Genomic DNA, 22,625 nt, shown 5'->3' with positions numbered 1-22,625 from the left:
GGCTAGACACACTGAGTGAGGCTTGATCTTTCAGTTGAGGGAGTTGGCAGGGGAAAATTGTTCTGTGCTGGGATCTGAGATGAAAGAGAAAGTAAAGGTGCAGGATGTGATTGCATGTTAGTATGTCCGCTTCAGATCTGGCTTTGCACTGGTGCCAGGAAGCTCCCCAGCCAGCCTGGCTGGCTGCTTGCAGATCTGGGGGCCTCATACTCCTGCTTTCAGCATCAGCAAGACCGTGATGGCTGAGACACTGCTGTAAACTGAAAGTCATGGCTGTAGTAACAAGCACACACTGCAGACAACATGCCCAGGGAACAAGGAGCTGCTTGGGGAGGCCACTGGGTCGCTGCTCACCCTTACTTTGGGGTTGCTCCTAGGAGGCAGCCTTGGCATGAGCTCACCAGTCCAGCTGACGAACTTGTGATCCTGATTAGCAAATGCCGCCTCTTTTGGCCTAATGACCAGTGCTGCTGTTATAAGACGGCTGCCAAAAAGGGAGGGAATAACTGCTTTTGCATTCGTGATAAATAATGAGCTTAATGTACATCAGGGAGCTGCAGGCTGGAGGTTGGGAGAGCTTCACAAGCCTAAGGACAGTGGTGCCTTAGCACAGCCTGTCTAGCCATGAGACACACTGATGGGACAGGAAGATGGAGCAGCTGACTCCCGAAAGTCCCTGCCTGAATACTTTGCCAAGGAGGCTGGAGCTGTTCTGTGTGCGCTAAGAAAAGCACATGTAAGTGCAGCTGGGGAATTCCAGGAGCCATCTAGCTCTGGAGCAGGTTGTATTCCCTCCCCTGTCTTGTGCTTCCGTCCGCCTCCTGTCGTCACCATGAGATGTGTGTGAGGGAGCTTAATAACAGCTGAAACCCTGTCTCGGGTCTTTATAATCCTGGAATGAGCTGCAGGAACTGTGTTGCTCCAGAGGATGCAATAAGCAGTCAGGAGTGGGACATACTGCCTGTAATCCTTCCCTGCATACCCTTCCTACTGCCGATCTTGGGAACATGAAGGCTGTTCCTCTCCAGGTCCTGTTTGTGCTGAGGTTCTTGTGCCTGGTGGCCCCGGCTGAAGGTGAGCCACAGCTCTGCTTCCCACCGCCGGGTTCCTCAAGGGGGCAGCAAGGTTCATGAGGGGCTGGTGAAATGTGGGGGAGGGGGAACCTGTGGTCTGCAGGCTACAGGCGCCAAGGGACCGTCATGGGCTGTGGGAGACCTCATAGCAGAATCAGGCTGGGTTTGGGAAGTGTGTGCTGGGGGGGAACCTGTGGCGGCAATCCTGGCAGTAGGGAAGTCCAAGCAGCCCCGTGATGGCTTTTGTTACTCCTGAGGGTAGGTGGGGAGTGTGTCAGAGCATAATGCGCTTTCCCCTTTTTTCATGTCCGCTTGGGACATGCCATAGGGGCAGGCTGCAGCCTGACAAGGATGGATGCCTGCCTGCACAGGCTCCCTGTCCTGAGGATGCCGGTGCTCCCATCGCTGGGAGGCATGGGGGTGCTGCTGCCTGTGGCTCCGGTGCCTGTGCAGTGTGTGTGTGTGCACAGTCGGGAAACGCTCTCCTGTTCAGTGCATAAAGATCTTTGTGTGCTCCAGGGTGGTGCTGAGTGGGGCCGGAGGAGCGGGAGGAGGTGGGTGCACCTCTCCCTGGGCTGCTCTGGGTTTAAGTCACCTATGACACAGATCACTGATTGCTGTCCAAGGCAGCAGTTCAGCAGGGCAGGGTGCCAGGCTGGCAGCCAGCTTCTCAGCAGTGGAGGCAAAGCTGGACTTTGCCCAGGGCAAAGGGATGAGCTGTTCCCACTGTGGGAAGGGAGAGGGGCAAAGAGCCCTTAAGAGCTGTGCTCTGCTGGCACCAGACAGGAGGAGTGAGGACAGCAAGAAGGGCAGCTGGGGATGGAGCTTTTTCATCTCCTCACACCTCTGGGCAGGTTCTCCAGGGCTAGCCTGAGTTAAGCGGGCAACAGGGACACTGGGCAGCTTACCCTGCCCTGGGAACCTGCTGCCTGCTTCGGCACTGCTTGGCTCTGCTCTCCTGTGGCCAAGCATCCATCTCCTCTGAAGTGATGAAATCTGGCTCTGCAGAAAGAAAGGCTGGTGGTGCTCCCTGGCCAGGGTCTCTCAAGGAACCATGCTGAAAAGCAGGTACTGATGGCTCCCAGGAACAGTGCCTCTGAGAAGCGGTGGTCCCGGGTGGATAAGCACCCAGATCCCAGGTGTCCCTGAGGTCCCTTTGGCAAAGATTCAGATGCAGCTTGGAGAAGCGGGGTTGCGTGCCCTGGGAGGAGGGGGACCAGCAGAGCTGGCTCCCTGTGACACCACTCCCTCCTTGGAAGGTGCTTTCCAAGCTCCTCTACTCTGGGAAAAACACACCAGGAGTTCAGCTCATTGCAAACCATTTGCATTGGTACCAATAATTGGAAAAATCAGTTAACAGTTATCAGAGGAGAAAGGCCTTTGGGAGCAGTCCCTGCCTGCTCTCTGCCATGCACCTCCCCAGCTGTCCACAGGGATGGATCTGGCCCTCTTGTTGCTGTGCCTCTTTTGTTGAACAGTGCTCCTGGAAGTGAAGGGCACCAGCAGTACATCCTGTGCCTACTGAGAGTTAGTTGGGAAGTCAGTCACCTCTGAGTGGGTATTCTTGACCCTAAAATGCCACAAAAGACATTATTGCATGAACAAAGGGTTTTGCTTTGACATGACAGAGACGTAGAGATTGAAACATGCTTCTGTAGCGGGGCCACAGGAGTGTTTGCTTGGGATTTTGCAGCCATGCGTTTCCCCAGTAAATGGATCAAAAGAGCTGAGAATGCTCCTGTAGCAATGCTTATTCTTGCAGCCAGTGGCTGAATCATTCCCAGCTGAACTGCATCAAATTCAGCAAATTCATTTGGGAATCTGAGACAACATTTTGCAGAGACTGCATGATCTAAATGAGACTTCAGCTCCTTTCTTCACAGGGGGCCTTGAAGAAATCAGAGCTTGTTTTTCTCAGACTTGCTTCCTGGGATGTTAGAAAAAAATTGCCAGGCTGCGTTTTGCAGCCTCCCCTCCCTTGGCAAATACCTGTCATTGGAGGCTGGGGTAGGTGCAGGAATGAAGGGTCCCCAGTGGTGTGGCTGGCTTTGCCCCCTCGAAGGGGGCCAAGTGGGGTTTTATGTTTACACTTTGCAAAATGAAAACCATATTTTGCAGTGAAGATGGAAAAGAGATGTTTGGTGAAAAACAGCTGTGAAGCTGGGCTGCTGACATATGTACAGGAGCAATGTATTATTCACCAAAAGATTCTTTCTCTGCACCCTTTTTCTGAGTCCAAGTGGCGCTCAGAGACTATGTAGCAACAAACAGAGAGGCAGGAGACTCGCCTGGAGGGGAACTCCCACAGGAGGAAGAAATGCGGTTGATCCAGATAAGGGACAAACATCCTGCCCTCTGACTTGCAGTTCCTACACCAAGAGGCTATTGGTGACGGTTGCAGCAGGTCTTTTGGGGATGAAGAAATGTGTCTTCTGGGCACCGTGCTGAAAGCAGTCCTCCTGTGACCCAGAGGGGAGAGGACCTGCAGGTCCAGGTGCTTGCACAAAGGACCTCCAGCCAGTGCTTGCACATCCTATAAGGCGAGGTGCAATGGTGTCCCAAGACCCCCACAATTTTCACAGTGCTCTTTTGCATTTTTCTGGGTATCATATCACCTGTCTGGGTGATATAAACAATCATGGCCCTGGTGGGATTTGTCTTCATGGAGGGATTTCATTTTAGCAAGGATTGGAAAATTCCATGGCAAGCTTCAGACTCCTCCCCAGAGGAGCGGAAAAAGAAGGTGCCAGTGTTTATTGTACTTAATAAAAACCCAAGGTTTAATATGTTAAAAACTTTATTTCAGGGCAACCCAAAGCACCTCTGAGGTGTTCAACAGAGTGCACCCATTTTACATCTGGGGTAGCAGCAAAGCGGATAAGGAGCTACCGCAGGACTGAACCCCGCTGCACCAAACAAGCCATCATGTAAGCACTGCCCCACCACCTGCCTCCCTTGCGTATCCCCTCCAATGCTGATTAAATATTAACCTGTCAGCAGATGCCTTTGCTTTGGAACAAGGAGCAATCCAGAAACAGAGTGAATGCTGGTATTTATTTGAAGGGTGGGTGGGTATTTTTCCCCTATTTAAAGACTGACAGCCTCCAAGTGAGATCAGGGGCTCACACACAGAGGGAGACAGGGATAAAGGGATGGGGAAAGGGACTGACAAATGTACATGCTGGCAGAACGGGGCAATGGAAGCACACAGGATGAGAGCTCATGTGTTTCTGTGAAAGCAGGTATTTTCTCTGGAAGCAGATTCAGGCCTGTGAACTTGACTGGATGAGAAATACCTACATTTTTTCCCCAGAATAATTGTTGGTTTTGACTTTCCCTGGAGGTGACACACTATTGAGACCACTTCATTGCCATGCAGGAGGTTGCTCCAAAGTGAACCTGCTGGGCTGACCCTGGAAAGTCTCACCTCACTCAGTAAATCAGAGGATTTTGTCTTCATGGACATTTGCCCCTGGGCAGCTGTTGCCTGCAGAGCTTCCTGCGCTGAGCACTGGAGGCAAACAATGCTTGCAAGAGAGAAAAACTTCTTAGGGGGAAAAGCTTCACCCATGTGTCATGTTCAGCTGCTCCTCATTCAATCAGATCTCAGAGGCACCTGCCCTTCCTGAATTAAATAATCCATACAACCCAGTGGTGTTTACTATGGGCTTGAGAGAGTCAGTGTTGCTGTCTGTGTGCCTTCCCTATCATGCAGGTCATCTAAAACTGTGTTTTCTTTAAGCAGTAAGTGATCTGTTTTTATTTTCAGATTTACTACTCTGAAGTCTGTGGAGATTTGTGCAGATCCAGAGGCAGGGTGGGTGAAGAAGATAGTAGAGAAACTGGACCAGAAAAAGGCTGCTGTCCTCCCACTTCCACATGATGCAACCTCAGCAGCAGCACCAGAAGAGCCTGGTGTTTTTCAGAAACATGTTGGTCTTACGGTAATTGTTCCATCTCAAGCCATTGCTCCAACTAGTTTCTTCCAAGGTACTAGCACAACAGTTTTGGAGAGAATACATGTTCCATCTGCCAGGACAGAGGTGCCCAGCAAGTCCCCACCAGCCACACAGGATACTACCCAGCTCCCTGCTGGATCGTCCCCTGTGAATTGGGAAGTTGCTACCCGCTCTGACATCACTCCAGAAGCAAATAGAAGCAACTCTCATGCACCTTCAACAACTTTTGCAGCAGGCATGGTCTCCAGCCAGCCCACCCCATATTCCGTGGCTCTTGTGCATGGCTTTGACAACATCATAAGATCTACAGAAGAACCTGTAGGACGTAGTACAAATGCTATGGCTGATGTTCAAGACACAAATTCTCGTAGCTCAAATTCAGAAGCCACAGGCATTAAAAAAGGATCAGACCATCCTATACTTTCTATAAATCAACCCCTGGACTCTACAAGTGCAAGAGCCAACGCACCAGACACTGTTTCTAGCAGTTTTAGTTCAGACCTCCCCTCTACCCTGGACAGTATGGAGATTGCCACAGTCCCAGCCACACCAATTCCACCAGAGACTACTTCAGTTTCTACTCTAAACCCCACAACTGCCATAGATGAAGGTCCTTCTGTCCATACCAACAAGACTGTAAGTTCCTCTGCAGATGATTTTGGTACTAGAGCATTTGCTTATCCATCACCTGTAAGAAAGGAAGATCCTTTAGATATGTTAGCTTTTACTAGTCAAGCATTCTCAGGCCAAGCCAGAGTGCAGATGATTACAGAAAGGCCGAATGACCTGCCCCTTTCCAGCTTCTTGTCAAGATCTCAGATGCCCTTTGTCATCCCAGTTTCTGTGCTGGGTGGTCTGATGGTTTGCAGTGTTGCTGTTGTATGGCTATATCTAAAATTTGGAGTGAAAACAGAGAAAATGCCAAGAGAAACTGTACAGGGCTTGCTCTACCAGAAGGAGGAACATCAAAACAATGACTATCCAATGGAAGTAATCTGAATGCTTTATGGCATGGACATTTTTGATCTAAACTATATGTGTCTTGCTTCAGGAAAGCTAAGTTTATGCTGAACTGGTGACCAGTATAAAGTAAGGCAAGGAGTAAAGATACCAGAGAAGACTGAATTTTTTTGCAGAGCAGAATGTCCAAAGACATATCTAAGTTGTCATTGACCAAATACAGTATTTTGGAAATAAAAGAGATGTTTTTTTTCTTCTGGCACTGCTACATACAAAGGCTATTGCTGTTCTAGAGCTGCTTGGTGGCTCTCTGCCAGGTGGTGGGCAGAAGTGAATTTCCAAATTGCTGTTGGGAATTTTTCTGCATTTCATCATGGCCCAGCTGAGAAACCACCCACTTACCCACACTGCTGGACTCGGGCTCAGCCACCTTGAGCAACCTTAACACCAAAACCACACGATTTGCACCTAAAACCCTCTGGTGCTGCTTTCTTTGCATTTCAGGTCACTGCTCTGTCAGTCCAAGACCGATGCTGGTGGTCAGCTGGCTGCTGGTGCTCTTTGGGCTGATCAAATACCTGCTTTACTCTTGTTGGAGACAGGAGGAGTAGTCTAGCTTTTCAGACAGAGGTGACGAAAGCTGCATCTGATTAGGGGACTGAAGGTCAGTGCTACAGATTTCCTGTTCAGAGGAGCTGGCAACCCACAATCTGCCTCCTCCTTGAAAACAGTCCACCTTTCACTCCCACAGCTATGGGCATTTCTTCTTGCAGATTTAGTCTGAGACCTGGTTCTTGGCAAATCAGCTGCAATAAACTCCTTCTGCCAGCTGATGTGCCCTGTGCCCAGCTGCATGCAACACCAGGGCAAGATAGTGCGGTAGAGCCTTTGCAAATGGGAGAAAACAAGAAGTCACCTAATAATTTTGCTATTCCTGTGATAACATTGGAGGGTTTTTGCAGTTCTCTGCAAGCACAAAACCCAGGAAATATTCTCTTGGAGGAGCTAAATGCAATTCTGGATTTAGTCATATAGTAATTACTCTACCACAGCAGACATACCATCCAGATATAAGCATGTTTGCTGACCCACAAAAAGCCATAAAATGCCTGTTCATGGTCCTGCACTTCAGCCACATTTTAGTTTTTCTTTTTTGTACAGCACTGATCACCAGGCTATTAAAGCACCATAACAGTACCAGGCTTCATTTTAACCCAAGTTGGTTTTGATTTTTACACATCTGTATGTACACATTGCTGTATGTAAGATTTATCTCTTACCTGTGGTCACTTCCTGAAAGCACTTATTAATCATTGACTCCAGTAAGAATTTTGCTGGAGCACGCAAAGGTCTTCATGATATGATGCTTTATAGGTAGAGATACATATCAAGGGTCAGATCCTCCTCTAACCAACCCCAGTGGATCAGATCTCAAAGTATAAATATGCATGTAGAAAAAAAGAAAGCAAAACTGTGTAATAAGCAAGATGATCAAAGCAAAAATGGTGTGCCAGCTGTAAAGCAGAGCTAGAAGAAGGCAGCCTATTAGATCCATCAGATCATACCTTCAGGGCATCCCTCCAGCCTGGGAGGTGGAGAGGAAAGACTGCAAAGGTGGTGTTTTCTGCCACCATTGAATCCCTTATTTCTGCATTTTGTTGAGAGAGAGGATCTAGGGATTCATCTCAGGTTTTGCAAGTACAGAATGCAATCAGATCAATTGTAATTAGGATTTTGGAGTGAAACCCCTCCTTGTGCAGGGAGTTGCCCATTCATTCTGAATGCATGTAGAACTAACTGTGCTGCCAGCGAGCCCAGCTGTGTAACCCGGAGGGTAAATCAGGGGCTGTCAGTGCCGCCTCCCCGCTCATGTATGGCTGGGGTTGGTGGCCTCACAGTTCGTAAGGCAGTGTGCTAAGCATTATTTTTATATGAAACACTAGAAATGTTATTTTTGTAGTAAAGTTTTGAAGCCATTTGAATGTATGTAATATCCTGCCCTTGCTACTGGAGCACTGCAGAGTCAAGACCTTTCTGGGAACACTGGAAAACACCGTCCTTTGTCTATTTTCTTGCTGGTCTTTGATGGCCTGTGCATGTCCATGGGAGCTAGGTGGCTCTCCAGCCACTACAGCAAATGGAGTGGACACTTGTCTGGTCTGGCTCTGGGTGAAGTCCTTGGCTTGGAGTCATGCACCAGGCAGATCTGATCATTTTGAGTCCCACCACAGTATTTGTAAGGACACCAGTTTCAGCTCCATGGCTGGCTCCCACCATCTTCCAGCTGCCATGGTCATGCAGGCACTCATCAGGACAAGCTTCTCCTCCAGCCTGGATCCATCTTTGTGCTCACCTTGGCCCCCTCTCCTGTTTCCAGGCTGTTAGCAGGCAGGGCACTGCACCCCTCATGGGGGGCAGTTAAAACCCAGGGCAGTGGCGAGACCACTGCTCCTCCTTGCTTTTCGCTGTGCAATGGGCAGTCTGTGCGGGCACAAGGTGAATGCCGGTGCAGAACTGTCACCAGTTCCTGGGGCTTAAAATGAATGTCTTTTGCTGTGGAGTGCGGTGACTGCTACAAGCGCTGATTCATTTGTGTACTGAGTATATACAAGTGTGTGCATGAGATATATGTTCTGTACCTTTTTTAAGAAGTAATAAAGTCCTTATATTAAAAATTCTTGTCCTCAGGGGATTTAGCCCATGGCAGGGTGACCAAGCCTGGTCTCTGCAGAGATGCGGAGATGAACACATATCATTGAGCACCATGGGGGGAATCACAGCCTTGCAGAGAGACAGCAAAGCCGACGCAACTGATGTGGCCCGGCTATTGCTCCAAGTCTTCACTGTTTAAGGGCTTCAATCTTGCCAGAAATTCGGGGAATATATTTTCTCACAGGGATTTGCCTTTCCCATCCTGATAAGGAAATACTGAAAAAAACCAGCCGGGTTTTTGCTTTGTTTAAGAAAAGCTGTGACCAAACAGCAACCCACATAAAGCAATTGTGCTCCAAGACTGTTCTTTAGGGGGACAAGTGACCAAGGCCTGAGCTAGGACCTCTCCCACCCCAGCCAAGGCTTGGGCTGCCCTTGTGTGCTCCTCTCTATTGTCGTGGAGGAGAGGTGGGAAAGGCAACACAGCACAAGAGCCAGTGCCCAGGGACTTGCCTGGAGCTGGAAGGAGCAAAAAGGCCAGGGATGAGCATCTCCCCTGCATCCCAGGAGCCCTCAACCATACCCCAGCCCTGTGCCCCGCAGCTGTCCTGCCACATCCTCTGGTACTGCCAGTACGCTGAGAAGATTATGAGGTCTGTGAAAACTTCCCCCAGATGAATCGCCAGGCCAGAAAGGTCATTTTGAGGATAAGAAGCTCTGTGGAAATAAAAGCATTTTTCTTTTTTTTCTCCTCTCTGTTATAGGGAAAGGGCAAGCAAGGGAGGGGGAGGCTGTGTAAACAAGTCAGCCCCGGCAGTGATGACTCATTTCCGACATGCAAAGCGAGCACAGGAGCCAACGGGGAGGGGGGTACGCGGAGGCCGCAGCTCTGGAGCACCAAGGGGGACGTGCTCGCTGGCTTTGCTGCTGCTCCCTGGCTTCTCTGTGTCTGACGGTGCAGGGAAAGACCTCGTGCAAAGGATGTCCAACTGTGTGCCTTCCTGTGCTCCTCCTGGAGGTCCTGGCTGGCTGGACCCTTCAGTTCTTTAGCCCTGTCTCTGTCCCCATCTCCTGCTGCTGCTGAATGGATGCCCCCTAACCCTCACAAAGGGATCCTGGATCTGGTTCCTCACTTTGTGTCTGGGACCATTGATGGACCCTGTTACCAGCACCTGGCACTGCCCCTGATGCTCAGACCCTGTGGGACCTCATCTCACAGGTGAGGACACTCTGTGCTGGGGTCACCCTTGGCTCCTGGTTTGTCCCCGCTCTCTGCTCCCTGCAGGCTGGACCTGGCAGTGAGACATGTCTGCCGTTGTCTTCTCCAAGCCCTGTCTTCTCTCCAGGGTGATGTGTGAGAGGCACGGTTACTCCTGTGAAGCAGAGACTCTGCAGACTCCATCCCCTCTGGTTTGAGAACTGGATTGTGACTTACGAAATGTCTGTCACTGCTCGGCGTGGTGGTTTTTCTATGAAATGTTGCATAAGCATGCTCATGCTTAGGGCAGCCTCTGGTCAAGCTAAAGTACCCCCACTTCAGTAATGCTGGCTTAGCAGAAATGCAGGATGTCCCCTTAGCTGCTTTGGCTCTCTGGTTCTGCTGTGTGGCTGTGGTTCTTCCATACTTTCTGTTTGCTTAATCTCCACTTTTATGAGGAGTTTGTCCCTATTCATGTCACTGCAAGGGCTGCTCTTGTAGCTGAATTCCCCCTTGGCTACACACAGCGGTTGTCAGGACTCTCCAGGGTCATACCTCTTCAGTGACCACCTTGGGCGACAGAGGAAGCTTCATTTCTGAAAGCACCCTTGAATTCTGCCAGGTAAGCTACAAGGGCACAAAGCAAAAAATTTAAAAAAATATAGAAAGAAGCCTTTCCTTTCCCCAAAAGTAAAAGAATAAACATCAATGGGTTTCCAGGGAGTTGTGATCATCTGGCTGCGATAGCAATGGCTTGAAAACCTGAGAAAGGGGAAGCAGAGCATCTCAGGCCAGTTCTTCTGCAAGGCAGAGCTTCAGATAAGCAAGCACAACCCTGCAGAAGCAGGCCCCCCACTGGTATTTTTACTTCTCAAGGTCCTCTCCATTCAGAGCAGTCTCTTCTCTCTTCCCTGACCCTGGCTGCTGGGTGCCCCTGTACTAGTTCATTCACTAGCACTATGTGCTGCCCTGGCCACCCACCCAAAGCATCCCCCATAGCTGAGGAGTGGTCGGGTGAAGCCCCAGGCCATGGGGAGACATGCCATGGGCTTGCAGCAAGACCATGCCTATCCACCCCCAAAATCCTTCTGCATTGATCAGGGTGTAGCCCTTGGATGGTGGTTTTGCCCCAGGCGTGGTTAGGGCAGGCCGTGCGCTGCCTCGGTCTGTGGCTGCAGGGGAGCCTGTGCTCCCCCAGCTTGAGGACATGTGCCATAGATATGACATATCATGCTACCTACGCTTGGTGGCCCTGCTCCTGTGCATGCCACAGGCAAGACAAAAGTGTATCAAGAGCAGCAATATGGCCCGTGTCCCCAGCTCAGTGTTGCCTGTTTGGCTGCAGCTCACAGAGTGGAGTGCTCTCCAAAAGGCTGCCTGCTGGGATGGTCTCTGTAGGATGGGAGGCTATTCTGCTACCAGCAGCCGTCGCCCAGGTTTGGGGAGAGGCTCCTGGAGAGAGGCACGTGAGTCTACAAGAATGGAGCCCGGGGCAGAGCGGAGGTGGCTGAGAAGGGAAGGGAGCACCTGCAAAACTGTGGGAGAAAGGAAGGATGCTTTTGGGGATCAGAAGGAGGACACAAGTTTATCACAGGCCAGAGAGACAGAGTCGCTGGGTGAACACATGCAGGAAGGAACTGCAGGTTGTGGGACCTGTTTAGAAATGCTTTCTTTTCAGTCCTCTGGTGGCTACATGGCATGGGTGGCTTCATGCCAGCTCCTCATAGGCCAAGCCATGCTTTTGAGATGTAGGGACTCCATCTCTCCACAGCAGCTACAGGGGTCTGAGTACGTATTTTAATAATTTCTGCTAGGTTGGGAAGAGCCTCAGCATACTCTGCCTGGGCTGCTTGAGCCTTCATCAGCAGGAAATATGTCTCCTACTGCGTCTGGGGTTGAGGAGACCTGGGCATGACCAGAGCAGTTCTCAGCATTGGGTGGTTTTCCTCAAAGTTTTTTAAAAGGCACCCAGGGATGACACAGTCCCAGGTGTAATGTCCTGCTCAAAAGTCCTGCTCTGCCCTGAAACCAAGGGGCTAAGGAGGCCTCATCTGCAAGGGAGGACTCGGCTGCACCTCCTTCTCCTTTCATCCCACGTTTCCCAGCTATAAATAGTGATTTTTCATGGAAACAGCTTGGAATGTGATGCAGTTTCTGGCAGTATTTGACATCTTGCAGCTTTCGAGCTGCAGAGGGCTGGTGGCAGTAGCGGTCACTGTGTTTCTGCTTAATGCTTCTCGGGGAGTTCACAAGTCATCTGACCGTCTCCATGTTTATGTTGGCTTTGGGGCTGAAAAGTGACTTTGCATGGAAAGCTGGGCTTTACCTTTCCTATCACTGCAAATCCCCTTTCCATGGGTTTGGGAGCCCTCGAGTTTACACCTCTGTGGAGCAGGATTTCACTTCCCTTGTGGTCCCTGCGGCTTTCCACAGACCCATCTTGTGAATGCAGAAGTCACCGAAGTCTGTTCAGTCTTTCTAGATATCATTTTGGTTGGTAACCCTGAAGATCCCACGTGATATGGAAATCCCCTTGGCCAAAGAACACATACAGGGCTTTTACTTGAATTTGGTTGAAATTCTTTGGAAAAGGGCTGATGTGTGGTGGGGGTTGGAGAGGATAAATTGCAGGACCTGCTTGCCTGAGCTCACAGTTGAGCTCCTCTGAAGAGGCAGAGCAGCATCCTGCGAGGAAGAGCCCTCACACAGCCACCATGCTCAATACAAGGACAGTCCTGGTGCTTGTGATGCTACTCACCCTCTCCCCACGCTGTGATGCAGGTAAGGCATCTTGCAGGCCACTGCTGAGGATCAGGGCTCGGGGTTGTCTCGTTGGGGAGGTCAGGCAAGGGGCCGGTGCTGCTAGTAGGAGCAGCCCCCTTGCTGGGGCAGGGCTGCATGTCCTGGGGTGCAGGGAAGGATGGATATTGATCCCAGGGACGAGTGGCTTCGGCAAAGCCGGCTGCAGGGCTGTTGGTGCTGGATGATAACCTGTAGCATACTCCTGCCCTGGGAAGTAAAGAGGGCACCTGGGGCTCCTCATGGCAGCATCTGAAGAACTTGGGGGATGTTGTGTGTATCAGCCTTGTCGTGGGGGAAGGTCTTAAAGACTGTTTTCCTAAACCAGCCTTCACCATCTCTCTTTGTCTTCTCCAGCCCCTCACACACCATCTGAGTGCTGTTTCAACTATGTAAAGAACCCTGTCCAGAAGGCTATCCTGAAGAGTTTCTACAAAACTCCCATGGATTGTTTCAACCCAGCAATTGTGTAAGTCCTGGTAATTTCCCCACTACTGTCCTGACTCCTGGGCCACCACAGGTTCAGTTCATCCATCCCATCTAGGGACGGGACTGGGCCAGGTCTGCATGGCCTCCACAAGTGGCTGTCTTCCAGCATGAAGAGGGAAGGACATGACTGTCTGGCCAATTCTACAGGGCAGAGTTAAGGACACAGGTTCATCACAGCTCCTGAAGGCCCTGCACAGGCTCTGGAAGCATTGGGCTGCAGGATGAGCTGCTCGTAGGGCACCAAGTACCCAGGGGCAGCATGCAGGGCCAAAGGGAAAGGAGGAGTGCAGGGAGAGGAGGATGGTATGGGCATGAGTAGGATTATAGCTGTTGTTTCTCACCAAGCTTCATCTTTCACCTCGGCAGGTTTGAGACCAGGAACGGGGCCAAGATCTGTGCAAACCCAGAGTCATCTTGGGTGGAGAAAGCAGTTACGAAGCTCCAAAAAATGAAAGGTCTTCATGCCCCGTGATGTAGACTGGGTGCCCTGCTTCAGACAACTCAACATCCCGGTGGGAAGGAAGGTTTATAGTCATCCTGCTGAAAAGGCCTGCGGAGGTCCCTGATGCTGAGGGACAGAACTGCCTCCCCAGAGCCCTGCATTGACCATGTAGGCGCCTGCTCCTGGGGTACTGCCGGCCCTGACAGTATCTGCCCGCTGAGCACAGCCACAAAATAAAGGTTTACTTCATGTGGTATTGGCGAGTGGTGTCCTTTCTTCTCTGAGCTCCAGCAACTGTGCTGCTCCTGACTGGTTGAGGCATGGAGTCAACCAAGGTGCTGGGGTGAGATGGCAGCTCTTCCCACTGCCTCCTGAAACCTCCTGGGTCTCACTGGGGGAGGCAGGGAGTGGGACAGAAGGGTGATGCATGGATGCTCTGGGCATTTGGGTACTCATTGAAGGGGACCCAAAGGGGCCAAAGGGTCCTCTGGGGGCTTTTAGGTGCAAAGCTGCCATAGGTTTTGGGCTTAGAGCTTTCAGATTGTCCCTTGCATTGCCCCATGCTGCCCAGCTGCCTCATCTTCCCCAAGACTTTAATGTATCTGACCTGTGCTGCAGAGGAAGGATTTCTCTGCAGAGCTACCTGGGCAGGTAGAACAGACAGGGGATGCTGAAGCAGAAAAGGGATTCACCCATGTACAGCCATGGAAATTGCATTCGTGCCAGGGGCCATGGGGAGCTCACCAGTGATCCCTGCCAGGGTTTTGGGATGGGGAGGACAATTGGAAGGGGAAAAGTGAAACTTATGGATTGAGATAAAGACAGTTGAGTAGGTAAAGCAAAAGCTGTGCATACAAGCAAAGCAAAATAAGGAATTCCATCACTCCTTCCCACCAGTGGGCAGGTGTCCATCCATTGCCAGCAGAACAGTGCTTCATCATGTGTAATGGTGACTTGGAAAATAAATGCTATAATTCTGAATGTCCCCCCACCTCCTTCCCTGAGACAATCTAATGGGGGACAAAAGAAAACCAACCAACTGAAAAAACTCCACTAAGTGATGCAAAAGCAATCATTCACCACCAGCTGGACGATACCAAGCCAGTCCCTGAGCAACAGCCACACTTGCAGACCCTCTGCTGGTGGTTGCAGCTTCTGGGGAACAGGATTTTGACTGCAGCACCTCCAAGGATGCTTTCATGGCAGAGGCAAAACCCATCCAGTGCTGAGGGATGACCCTGACATGCTGCAGGTCTGGGGACCAGAGGTCTCATGAGCACCAAGAGGCAGGTGTAGATCTCTGGGTTAGACCAGGAGGTGCTTCAATCTGAGGAATAATTTTAAACTGTTGCCTTGATTCTTCAGGAGCCTTCAGACCATGAAGACACTCTATTGCTTCGTCTTGGTGCCCTCTCCTGACAGCTGTGGCACGGATGCAGCACAGACTACAGGGCTCCAGCTGGGTGGCAAGGTCCAGCCTAAATGTGCAGGGGGTGAGTGCAGCATGCCCAGGAGCCCAGACCCAAGGAAGAAGGAAACATCACATCACCTGGAGGAGCCAGTGGTGAGGCCGCTCCTGGTCCTTCATAGAATCATAAAATAGGTTGGGTTGGAAGGGACCTTTAAAGGCCATACAGTCCAACTCCCCTGCAGTGAGCAGGGACATCTTCAACTAGATCAGGTTGCTCAGAGCCCTGTCCCACCTGACCTTGAATGTTTCTAGGGATGGGGCCTCTACTAGCTTTCTGGGCAGCCTGTGCCAGCAATTCACCATCCTCGTAAAAAATTTCTTCCTTATATCTAGCCTAAATCTACTCTCCTTTAGTTTAAAACCATTACCCCTTGTCCTCTCACAAAAGGCCTTGCTGAAAACTCTTCCCCGTCTTTCTTATAGGCCCCCTTTAAGTACTGAAGGGCTACAATAAGGTCTCCCTGCAGCCTTCTCTTCTCCAGGCTGAACAATCCCAACTCTCTCAGCCTGTCCTCACAGGTGAGGTGCTCCAGCCCTCAGATGATTTTTGTGACCCTCCTCTGGACCCACTCAAGCAGGTCCTTGGCTGTTCTGTGCTGAGGGCTCCAGAGCAGTACTACAGGTGAGGTCTCACTAGAGTGGAGCAGAGGGGCAGAATCCCCTCCCTCGAGGGGGGACACACTTCTTTTGATGCAGCCCAGGATACGGTTGGCCCTCTGGGCTGTGAGCGCACATTGCTGGCTCATGTCCAGCTTTCCGTCCACCAGTACCCCCAGGTCCTTCACTGCAGGGCTGCTCTCCGTCCCTTCATCCCCCAGCCTGTATTGATATCGGGGGTTGCCCCGACCCAGGTGCAGGACCCTGCACTTGGTCTTGTTGAACCTCATGAGGTTCTCACAGCTCTCCAGCTCGTCCAGGTCCCTCTGGATGACATCCCGTCCTTCTGGTGTGTCAACTGCACAGCTCAGCTTGGTGTCATCTGCAGACTTGTTGAGGGTGCACACGATCCCACTGTCTGTGTCGCTGATGAAGATATTAAACAGTACTGGTCTCAGTACTGAGGGACACCACTTGTCCCTGATCTCCATCTGGACATTGAGCCATTGACCACTATCCTCTGGATGCGACCATCCAACCAATTCCTCATCCACCAAACAGTGCACCCATCAAATCCGTATCTCCTCAGTTTAGAGAGAAGAATGCTGTGGGGGACTGTGTCGAAGGTCTTACAGAAGTCCAGACAGACGACATCCGCTGCTCTTCCCTTGTCCACTGATGCATTCGCTCCATCACAGAAGGCCACTAGGTTGGTCAGGCAGGACTTGCCCTTGGTGAAGCCATGCTGGCTGTCTCGAACCACCTCCCTGTCCTTCATGTGCCTTAGCACAGCTTCTAGCAGGGCCTGTTCCATGATCTTCCCAGGCCCAGAGGGGAGGCTGACAGGTTGGTAGTTCCCAGGGTACTCCTTGCTGTCTTTTTGAAAATGGCTGCAATACTTCCCTTCTTCCGGTGTCCCGGGACTTTACCTGACTGCCATGACTTTTCAGATATCATGGAGAGTGGCTTGGCAACTACATCAGCCAATTCCCTCAGGACTCTGGAATGCATCTCATCAGGTCCCATAGACTTATGTATATTCAGTTCCTCAGATGGTCACAAACCTGGTCTTCTCTTACAGTGGGAGGGGCTTTGCTCCCCAGCCCCCCCCCACCTTGTGGTCCATCCACTTGAGAGGTGTGGGAAGAGAGGTTGCCAGTGAAGACTGAGGCAAAAATATTGTTGGGTACCTCAGCCTTCTCCTCGTCCATTGTTACCAGTTTTCACCCTTGCTCGTCAGAGAGGGTACTCTTTCTTTGACCTCCCTTTTCTGGTTGACGTACCTGTAGAAGCCCTTCTTGTTATTCTTTGCGTCCGCTGCCAAATTCAGCTCCCGCCATGCCTTGGCCTTCCTGACCCCAACCCTACGCAACCGGGTAGTGTCCCTATACTCTTCCCAGGATACCTGTCCCTGCTTCCACTGCACGTGCATTTCTTTCTTGCCGTTTAGTTTGACCAGCAGGTCTCAACTCAGCCATGCTGGTCTCTTGCCGTCCTTGCCTGATTTCTTACACCTGGGGATTGAGAGCTCTTGCGCCCTGTGGAAAGCCTCATTAAAAATCTGCCAGCTCTGTTCTGCTTCCTTGTCCCTGAGGACTGTTTCCCAGGGGGTCCTATTGACTAACTCCTTGAAGAGCTGGAAGTCCGCTTTCCTAAAACTTAGGGTCCTGACTATACTCCTCGCTTTTCCCGTATCCCTCAGGAGTGTGAACTCCACCAGAGCATGATCGCTGCAGCCCAGGCTGCCTCTGATCTTGACATCACCGATGAGCTCACTTGCATTGGTGACCATCAGGTCCAATATTGCTACTTTTCCAGCAGATGTTGAGGTTGCTGAAGTCCCCCAGTAGGATGAGAGCCTGCGAGTGCGAAGCCTCCTGGAGCTGGAGGAAGAAGGCTTTGTCAATAGGCTCCCCTTGATTAGGCAGCCTGTAATAGACACCAACGACAAGGTTCCCTTTGTTGCCTCAGTCTCTGGTTCTTACTCATAAGCTTTCGACCTGCTCGTGGCTATTCTTCAGAGACAGCTCTTCACACTATCCCTTTCTTTATGTAAAGGGCAACACCTCTGCCCCTCCTTCCTCACCTGTCCCTTCTGAACAGCCTGTAGCCATCAGCAGCCACTTTCCAGTCGCGATTCGTCCCACCAAGTTTCAGTAATGGCAGTCCGGTCATAGCTTTCTAGCAGCACGGTGGCTTCCAACTCCTCCTGTTTGTTTCCCATGTCGTGTGCATTAGTGTAGAGGCACTTCAGCAGGGCTGTTGGCTGTGTCACCTTCTCAGAGGAATACCCCTTAGTTCCTTTGAGGTATTTCCATGGTGTTTCCATCTTGGCTCCTATTAGCTCAGGAGCCCCCAGCTCATCTCCCCAACACTTCAACTGTGCTGCAGTGTAGCCACACTCTGAGCACACAGAGCACACCTCTGGCCATCCCACTGTCAAAAGACCCAACGTTGTCTTGGTGACACCGGCCATGGAGCCATGTGTTGATAGATTGTGTCCGCCTGTTCCTTTCAACCTCACTGCCCACAACTGGAAGAAAGGAGGAAAAAATAACCTGCACCCCAGATTCCCTCAGTGACCATCCCAAGGCCTGGAATTTTCTTCTCCAGCATCAGCTCCCAGCAGAGATCTGCCAGCAGAACCAGCATCACCATGACCTCAGTCCTAGCTGAGCCCATCAAGAGGCCTCTTGCCCCATCCTATGGTGCATGTGGGTCCCTGCCAGCTCCCTGGCCAGGAGCCATCCTGCTGAGCAGGAGCAGGTCCTTACAGGACCTTGCCCTGCCAGGCTTCCTGTGAAGAGCTGGCGCAGAGCATCCCTCCTACCCATTGGCATGTGCTGTAGGTGCTGTGCCAGCAGTCCAGGGCAGCTCAGGCCACCAGAAGCAGGAGGAAGCTGGGACCAAGGAAGAAGAGGCAGCTAGTGCTCCTGAGCAGGGGGAGCCAGCTTTGTGGTGCCAGCCCCATGGCATTCAGCATGGTGGGGTTGGGGCCAAGGTCTTCAGCCATCCTTTGGATCTGCCTTCATCAAGAAGCACAATCCTCTGTAGCTGCTGTCTCCTGGGGACAGGGACAGGACCAGGCCTGTGAGGCCGCTGCCAGCACTGTGACACCATTATGTGCATCAGAAACCCCTGGAAGAGGGTCCAGACCCAGGGCTGGAGAAGGGCACCTGGCTGGGACAGTGGTTGTGGGTCCTGTGGAAAGATCTGGGTAACCCAGGACTTGCTGTCCTGGGAGACCCCCGCACAGCTGTCAGGAGAGGGCATCAAGACCAAACAAACAGGGTGTCTTCATGGTCTGAAGGCTCCTGAAGAGTAAAGGCAACAGTTTAAAAGGCTTCCTCAAGCTGAAACACCTCCTGATGCACAACAGAGATCTCCATCTGCCTCTTGGTGCCCACGAGACCTCTGGTTCTCAGACCCACAGGAGTGGTCTGGCCCCACAGACATCCCACCTCTGATCCCCTCCAAGCAGGCTCCATGGAACCAGACAACGGACATGGCAGGGACACTTTATACTTTATACTTCTTTATACTTCTTTATACTTCTTATACTTCTATACTTCTTTATTAAAGAGTTGGTTTTCTTCTGCTTTAATTTCTTTTTCTCACCTGTACATTTGCATTGCCATCAGCTTTATCTCTTGACGAGTAACTGCCCACTGCTTAGACACATAATCTCAGCACAACCAATAATTAATTGAACAGACATATAGGTTGCTATTATAGCCATTAGTCCTATAAATATAGATCTGGATAATATTTTAAGCACATTTTCAAACCATCTGCCAATGTCTGGAATCCAACACCACCCATCAAAAGGGGTGGGTTTTGGGTATTTTTTTTCATTTTATGAAAAACCTTTAGGTGGCTTTGGACTGTCATTACATCTGTTTCTGTTCTTTTGTCTTGGTCTACACCGAAACAACAACTGGTGTTAATGAGAGCACAAACCCCTCCTTTGGTCTCTGATAGCTCGCCTAATGCTAATTGGTTTTGTATCACCATTTGAGATCTAGATTTGACCTCTGCTTGTAAGGACATTCTGCTTTTTACCATAGGAGAAGTTGGCTGGAAAAAGCCATTAGCTCAGTTCTCCCTTAATTACAGCCCTTTGCTTTTAACCGACGTCTAGGCGGTGGTGTGACCCTGGTGGCTTGTTGGGCTTGAGGGTATGTACATCAGGGATGTGGTAGAAGCTGCAAAAGGGAAGGTGGGAAAGCCGCAGGCGGAATGCAGTGACTGTAGAAGGGGGCTCAGGTGCTGTGTATCGGGTGTTTTCTTCTTGCAGAGCCCTTTCCTGGGGAAAGTGGCATTAGAAACCAGCACTGCAGTGCCCAGCTCTTTGCATGGTGACCCTGCTGCTGTGCCAGGCCACCAGACTGGACGTCCTGCACACCACAGCTTCCAAAACAGAGTCGTCAGCACATTTGTTTTCTTCTTCTTTCTTCTTCCAGAGAAGTCATGCAATCATGAAACTTCAAGGAAGTCCATTTCCACCTTTCTTCTCCTTCAATAAGCCCTGGCTTGCCTCATCCCCAAGCCACAGCCAGGTCCCCTCCCATGCTCCCACTCACCATCATCCCACATTGCTTCCCACTGGGTCCTCACATGCAGCCTGCAGCTGCACCTTGCCTTCCCAGGGAGCAGAACTCTGCATGGAGGCTTATGTCCACCAGTGCTCTGTGGTGCTGCCATCAGGGTCTGTGCCACCCACCCCTCCTGCCCTTGGGGTCCTCTGGCGTCTGGGATGACTCTCCTGGGGTTGTGGTAGGGTTTGTCCCATCTCCCTGTGGAAATGACCTGTCTGCACTCATGACCAAAAGCCGCCATCCCTCTGACCCTCTCATTTTGATCCCATTGCCAGTGTGGGAGGCAGAGGCAATGCTTGGGATCAGACCCAGGCTCTCCTCAGACACCCCACTGCCACTGGCCCATTTCTTCCTATTCTATAAAGTCTCCTGAACCCACCAAAAGCATCTCTGCCATCCCCAGCTCCAGGGTGCTTCCTAGTTCACTCCAGTGTGGCTTTTTCTGCCTGACAACATCCCATCCCATCCCAAGTGCTTCACTGCCTAACCTAACCCAGTGCCCTTGGCACAGCCAGGGTGGTTGGGGAGGCCAGTTTGGAGGGGACTCATTAGTCACTTGCCTTTGACAACGGAGGCAAACCAACTAAACCCATCAATGACCTGTTCCTGCTCAGAGATTTTGGGTTGTCTCTCTTGTTAGAAATAAACAGGCAAGCATTAGATTCCATGTCTTGCCTTCACAGAGAGTTGGCTTTAATCTCCTTTCCTGGGTCAATTTCAGTTCCCCCAAAGCCTCCTGGAAGCCCCTCACAGCCTCACAGCTCTTCCGCAGAAAGCAGAAGTGGCTGCCCCACTCCTCAGCCTCTTCCACTTGCCGCTGGATGTGCCCCCAAAATAAACAATGACAGAAATCCCCTTGTCCCTGGGACAAGGCTTCTTAGAACCTGTCTGAAATTTTTGGAAAAACAGTTAAAGTGGGTGGCATGCAGAGGATAAATTCTGGCGCAGTGAAAGCCAAAGCTGCAGACGCTAGGCAGGGCGCCACGAAGCAGGACAGAGGAAGAGCCCTCACACAGCCACCATGCTCACTGCAAGGACAGTCCTGCTGCTCGTGCTGCTCCTCACCTTCTCCCTGCACCACACTGCAGGTAAGGCACCTTGTGGGCCACCACCATGGGGCAGGGCTTGGGGGCCCCCATTGGGGACATCTTGTTGGGGAGGTCAGACAAGAAACCCCAGGGGGGAGTGGGGACGGTGCTGCTGGCAGAAGGAGCAACCCCCTGGTCAGGGCAGGGCAGTACGTCCTGGGGTGCAGGGAGGGATGGAATGGGTCCTGGGTGGCCTCAGCAAAGCCAGCCCTGGGGGGATGCTGTGGAGAAACAAATCCCTGCTGTAGGATGCTGTGGGAGCTGCTGAGGAGCTCCACAGTCTCCATCCTATGTTTGGTATCCTGCGGTGTCATTGTCTGGCAATGTAATTAGTTGCAAAATGCAGCGAAGGGCGTTCACAACGTCTCTCCCTTCCCTTCACAGCCCACTCCTCACCCACTGAATGCTGCTACAAGCACGCACAGAGACGCATCCAACACATACAGAGTTTCTATGAGACGCCCAAAGATTGCTCTTTGCCTGCAGTTGTGTGAGTACCCCGGGGGTTTGCATCCCCCCCCACAGCACGGCGCCCGACTGGGAGCTAGACCAGCTCCCTCCATCCCGCCCTGCCCTGCAGACAGCCTGGTCCCAGCTAGGAGCACGTGCCTTGTTGGGGGGCTGTGGTAGGGAAGTAGCTCTGTGGAGTGGGCAGAGGGGGGGAAAAAATAGGTTTTAGTTCTTTCCGTTAACGCCAGTGGTCTGGGGAGACTCAGACATGCACCATCAGCCCGAGGAGGGCATGGGCTGCTGGCGATGGCTCCAAGCCTCCATCCAGGATGGAGCTGCACACAGGGAGGGGAGAAATAGTGCATGGGAAGGAAATGGCTCACAGTTCATGTTTTCACTCTCTTTCCTCACTTTTTCACTGCAGGTTTGTGACACTGCGTGGTGTCAAGATCTGCACCAACCCCAAGAAGCCCTGGGTGAAGCAAGCCATAGAAAGACTTCAAAGGAAAAAATGAAATCCTCCTTCTGCCACCCACAGTCCTACCCACACGCCCAGTCCTCCCGTCTCTGGAGGGAGCAGGCAGTGCTTGCGACGCTTCTCCAAAGGGTCCTGTGGCAGTGGACGCCAGTGGAGCCAGCCTGTACCCCAGCAGGACTGGGTGTCACTGCGGCATGGAGCAGCTGGCCACTGAGTCCCTCCTGCCGTCACTGCCCTGCCAGGATCTGCCCACTGAAGCAATTATTTATAATAAAAATTTATTTCCACACACTGCTCTTTGAATTTTTTCCTGATTCTTCAGCCCAAGGAGCAGATCCTTCAAGCTCAGGGCATGGTGCAACCAAAAAACC

At 51.4% G+C, this 22,625-nt stretch overlaps 3 protein-coding genes across 3 annotated transcripts; all 3 read left to right on the top strand.

Annotated features, from left to right (window-relative positions):
* Positions 1-543: 543 nt before the first annotated feature.
* Positions 544-6,254, top strand: LOC142061196 (uncharacterized). Its single transcript, XM_075101932.1, has 3 exons — positions 544-1,074; positions 3,880-4,000; positions 4,843-6,254. Exons 1-3 carry the CDS (start codon positions 1,008-1,010, stop codon positions 6,029-6,031), a joined length of 1,377 nt encoding a protein of 458 aa, XP_074958033.1. The 5' UTR covers positions 544-1,007; the 3' UTR covers positions 6,032-6,254.
* Positions 6,255-12,440: 6,186 nt separating this feature from the next.
* On the top strand, positions 12,441-13,826 carry LOC142061194 (C-C motif chemokine 5-like). The gene is made up of 3 exons (XM_075101929.1): positions 12,441-12,623; positions 12,999-13,110; positions 13,497-13,826. The coding sequence occupies exons 1-3, from the start codon at positions 12,557-12,559 to the stop codon at positions 13,600-13,602; spliced, it is 285 nt and encodes a 94-aa protein (XP_074958030.1). The 5' UTR covers positions 12,441-12,556; the 3' UTR covers positions 13,603-13,826.
* Positions 13,827-21,164: 7,338 nt separating this feature from the next.
* Positions 21,165-22,543, top strand: LOC142061195 (C-C motif chemokine 3-like). The gene is made up of 3 exons (XM_075101930.1): positions 21,165-21,326; positions 21,711-21,816; positions 22,201-22,543. The coding sequence occupies exons 1-3, from the start codon at positions 21,260-21,262 to the stop codon at positions 22,289-22,291; spliced, it is 264 nt and encodes an 87-aa protein (XP_074958031.1). The 5' UTR covers positions 21,165-21,259; the 3' UTR covers positions 22,292-22,543.
* Positions 22,544-22,625: the final 82 nt, after the last annotated feature.

The sequence above is a fragment of the Phalacrocorax aristotelis genome, chromosome 8, assembly GCF_949628215.1.
Source record: "Phalacrocorax aristotelis chromosome 8, bGulAri2.1, whole genome shotgun sequence".
Taxonomy (NCBI): domain Eukaryota; kingdom Metazoa; phylum Chordata; class Aves; order Suliformes; family Phalacrocoracidae; genus Phalacrocorax; species Phalacrocorax aristotelis.
The sequence above is the reverse complement of the archived record's forward strand: the minus strand, read 5'-3'. Positions and strand labels throughout refer to the sequence as shown.

Bases quoted from the DNA above. Each gene is read 5' to 3' on its own strand.
- LOC142061196 (XM_075101932.1), top strand. From the start codon at position 1,008: ATGAAGGCTGTTCCTCTCCAGGTCCTGTTTGTGCTGAGGTTCTTGTGC. The intron at 1,075-3,879 runs GTGAGCCACAGC...ACTTTATTTCAG, and splicing joins CCTGGTGGCCCCGGCTGAAG to GGCAACCCAAAGCACCTCTG. The intron at 4,001-4,842 runs GTAAGCACTGCC...TTTTATTTTCAG, and splicing joins TGCACCAAACAAGCCATCAT to ATTTACTACTCTGAAGTCTG.
- LOC142061194 (XM_075101929.1), top strand. From the start codon at position 12,557: ATGCTCAATACAAGGACAGTCCTGGTGCTTGTGATGCTACTCACCCTC. The intron at 12,624-12,998 runs GTAAGGCATCTT...TGTCTTCTCCAG, and splicing joins CTCCCCACGCTGTGATGCAG to CCCCTCACACACCATCTGAG. The intron at 13,111-13,496 runs GTAAGTCCTGGT...TCACCTCGGCAG, and splicing joins TGTTTCAACCCAGCAATTGT to GTTTGAGACCAGGAACGGGG.
- LOC142061195 (XM_075101930.1), top strand. From the start codon at position 21,260: ATGCTCACTGCAAGGACAGTCCTGCTGCTCGTGCTGCTCCTCACCTTC. The intron at 21,327-21,710 runs GTAAGGCACCTT...TTCCCTTCACAG, and splicing joins CTCCCTGCACCACACTGCAG to CCCACTCCTCACCCACTGAA. The intron at 21,817-22,200 runs GTGAGTACCCCG...TTTTCACTGCAG, and splicing joins TGCTCTTTGCCTGCAGTTGT to GTTTGTGACACTGCGTGGTG.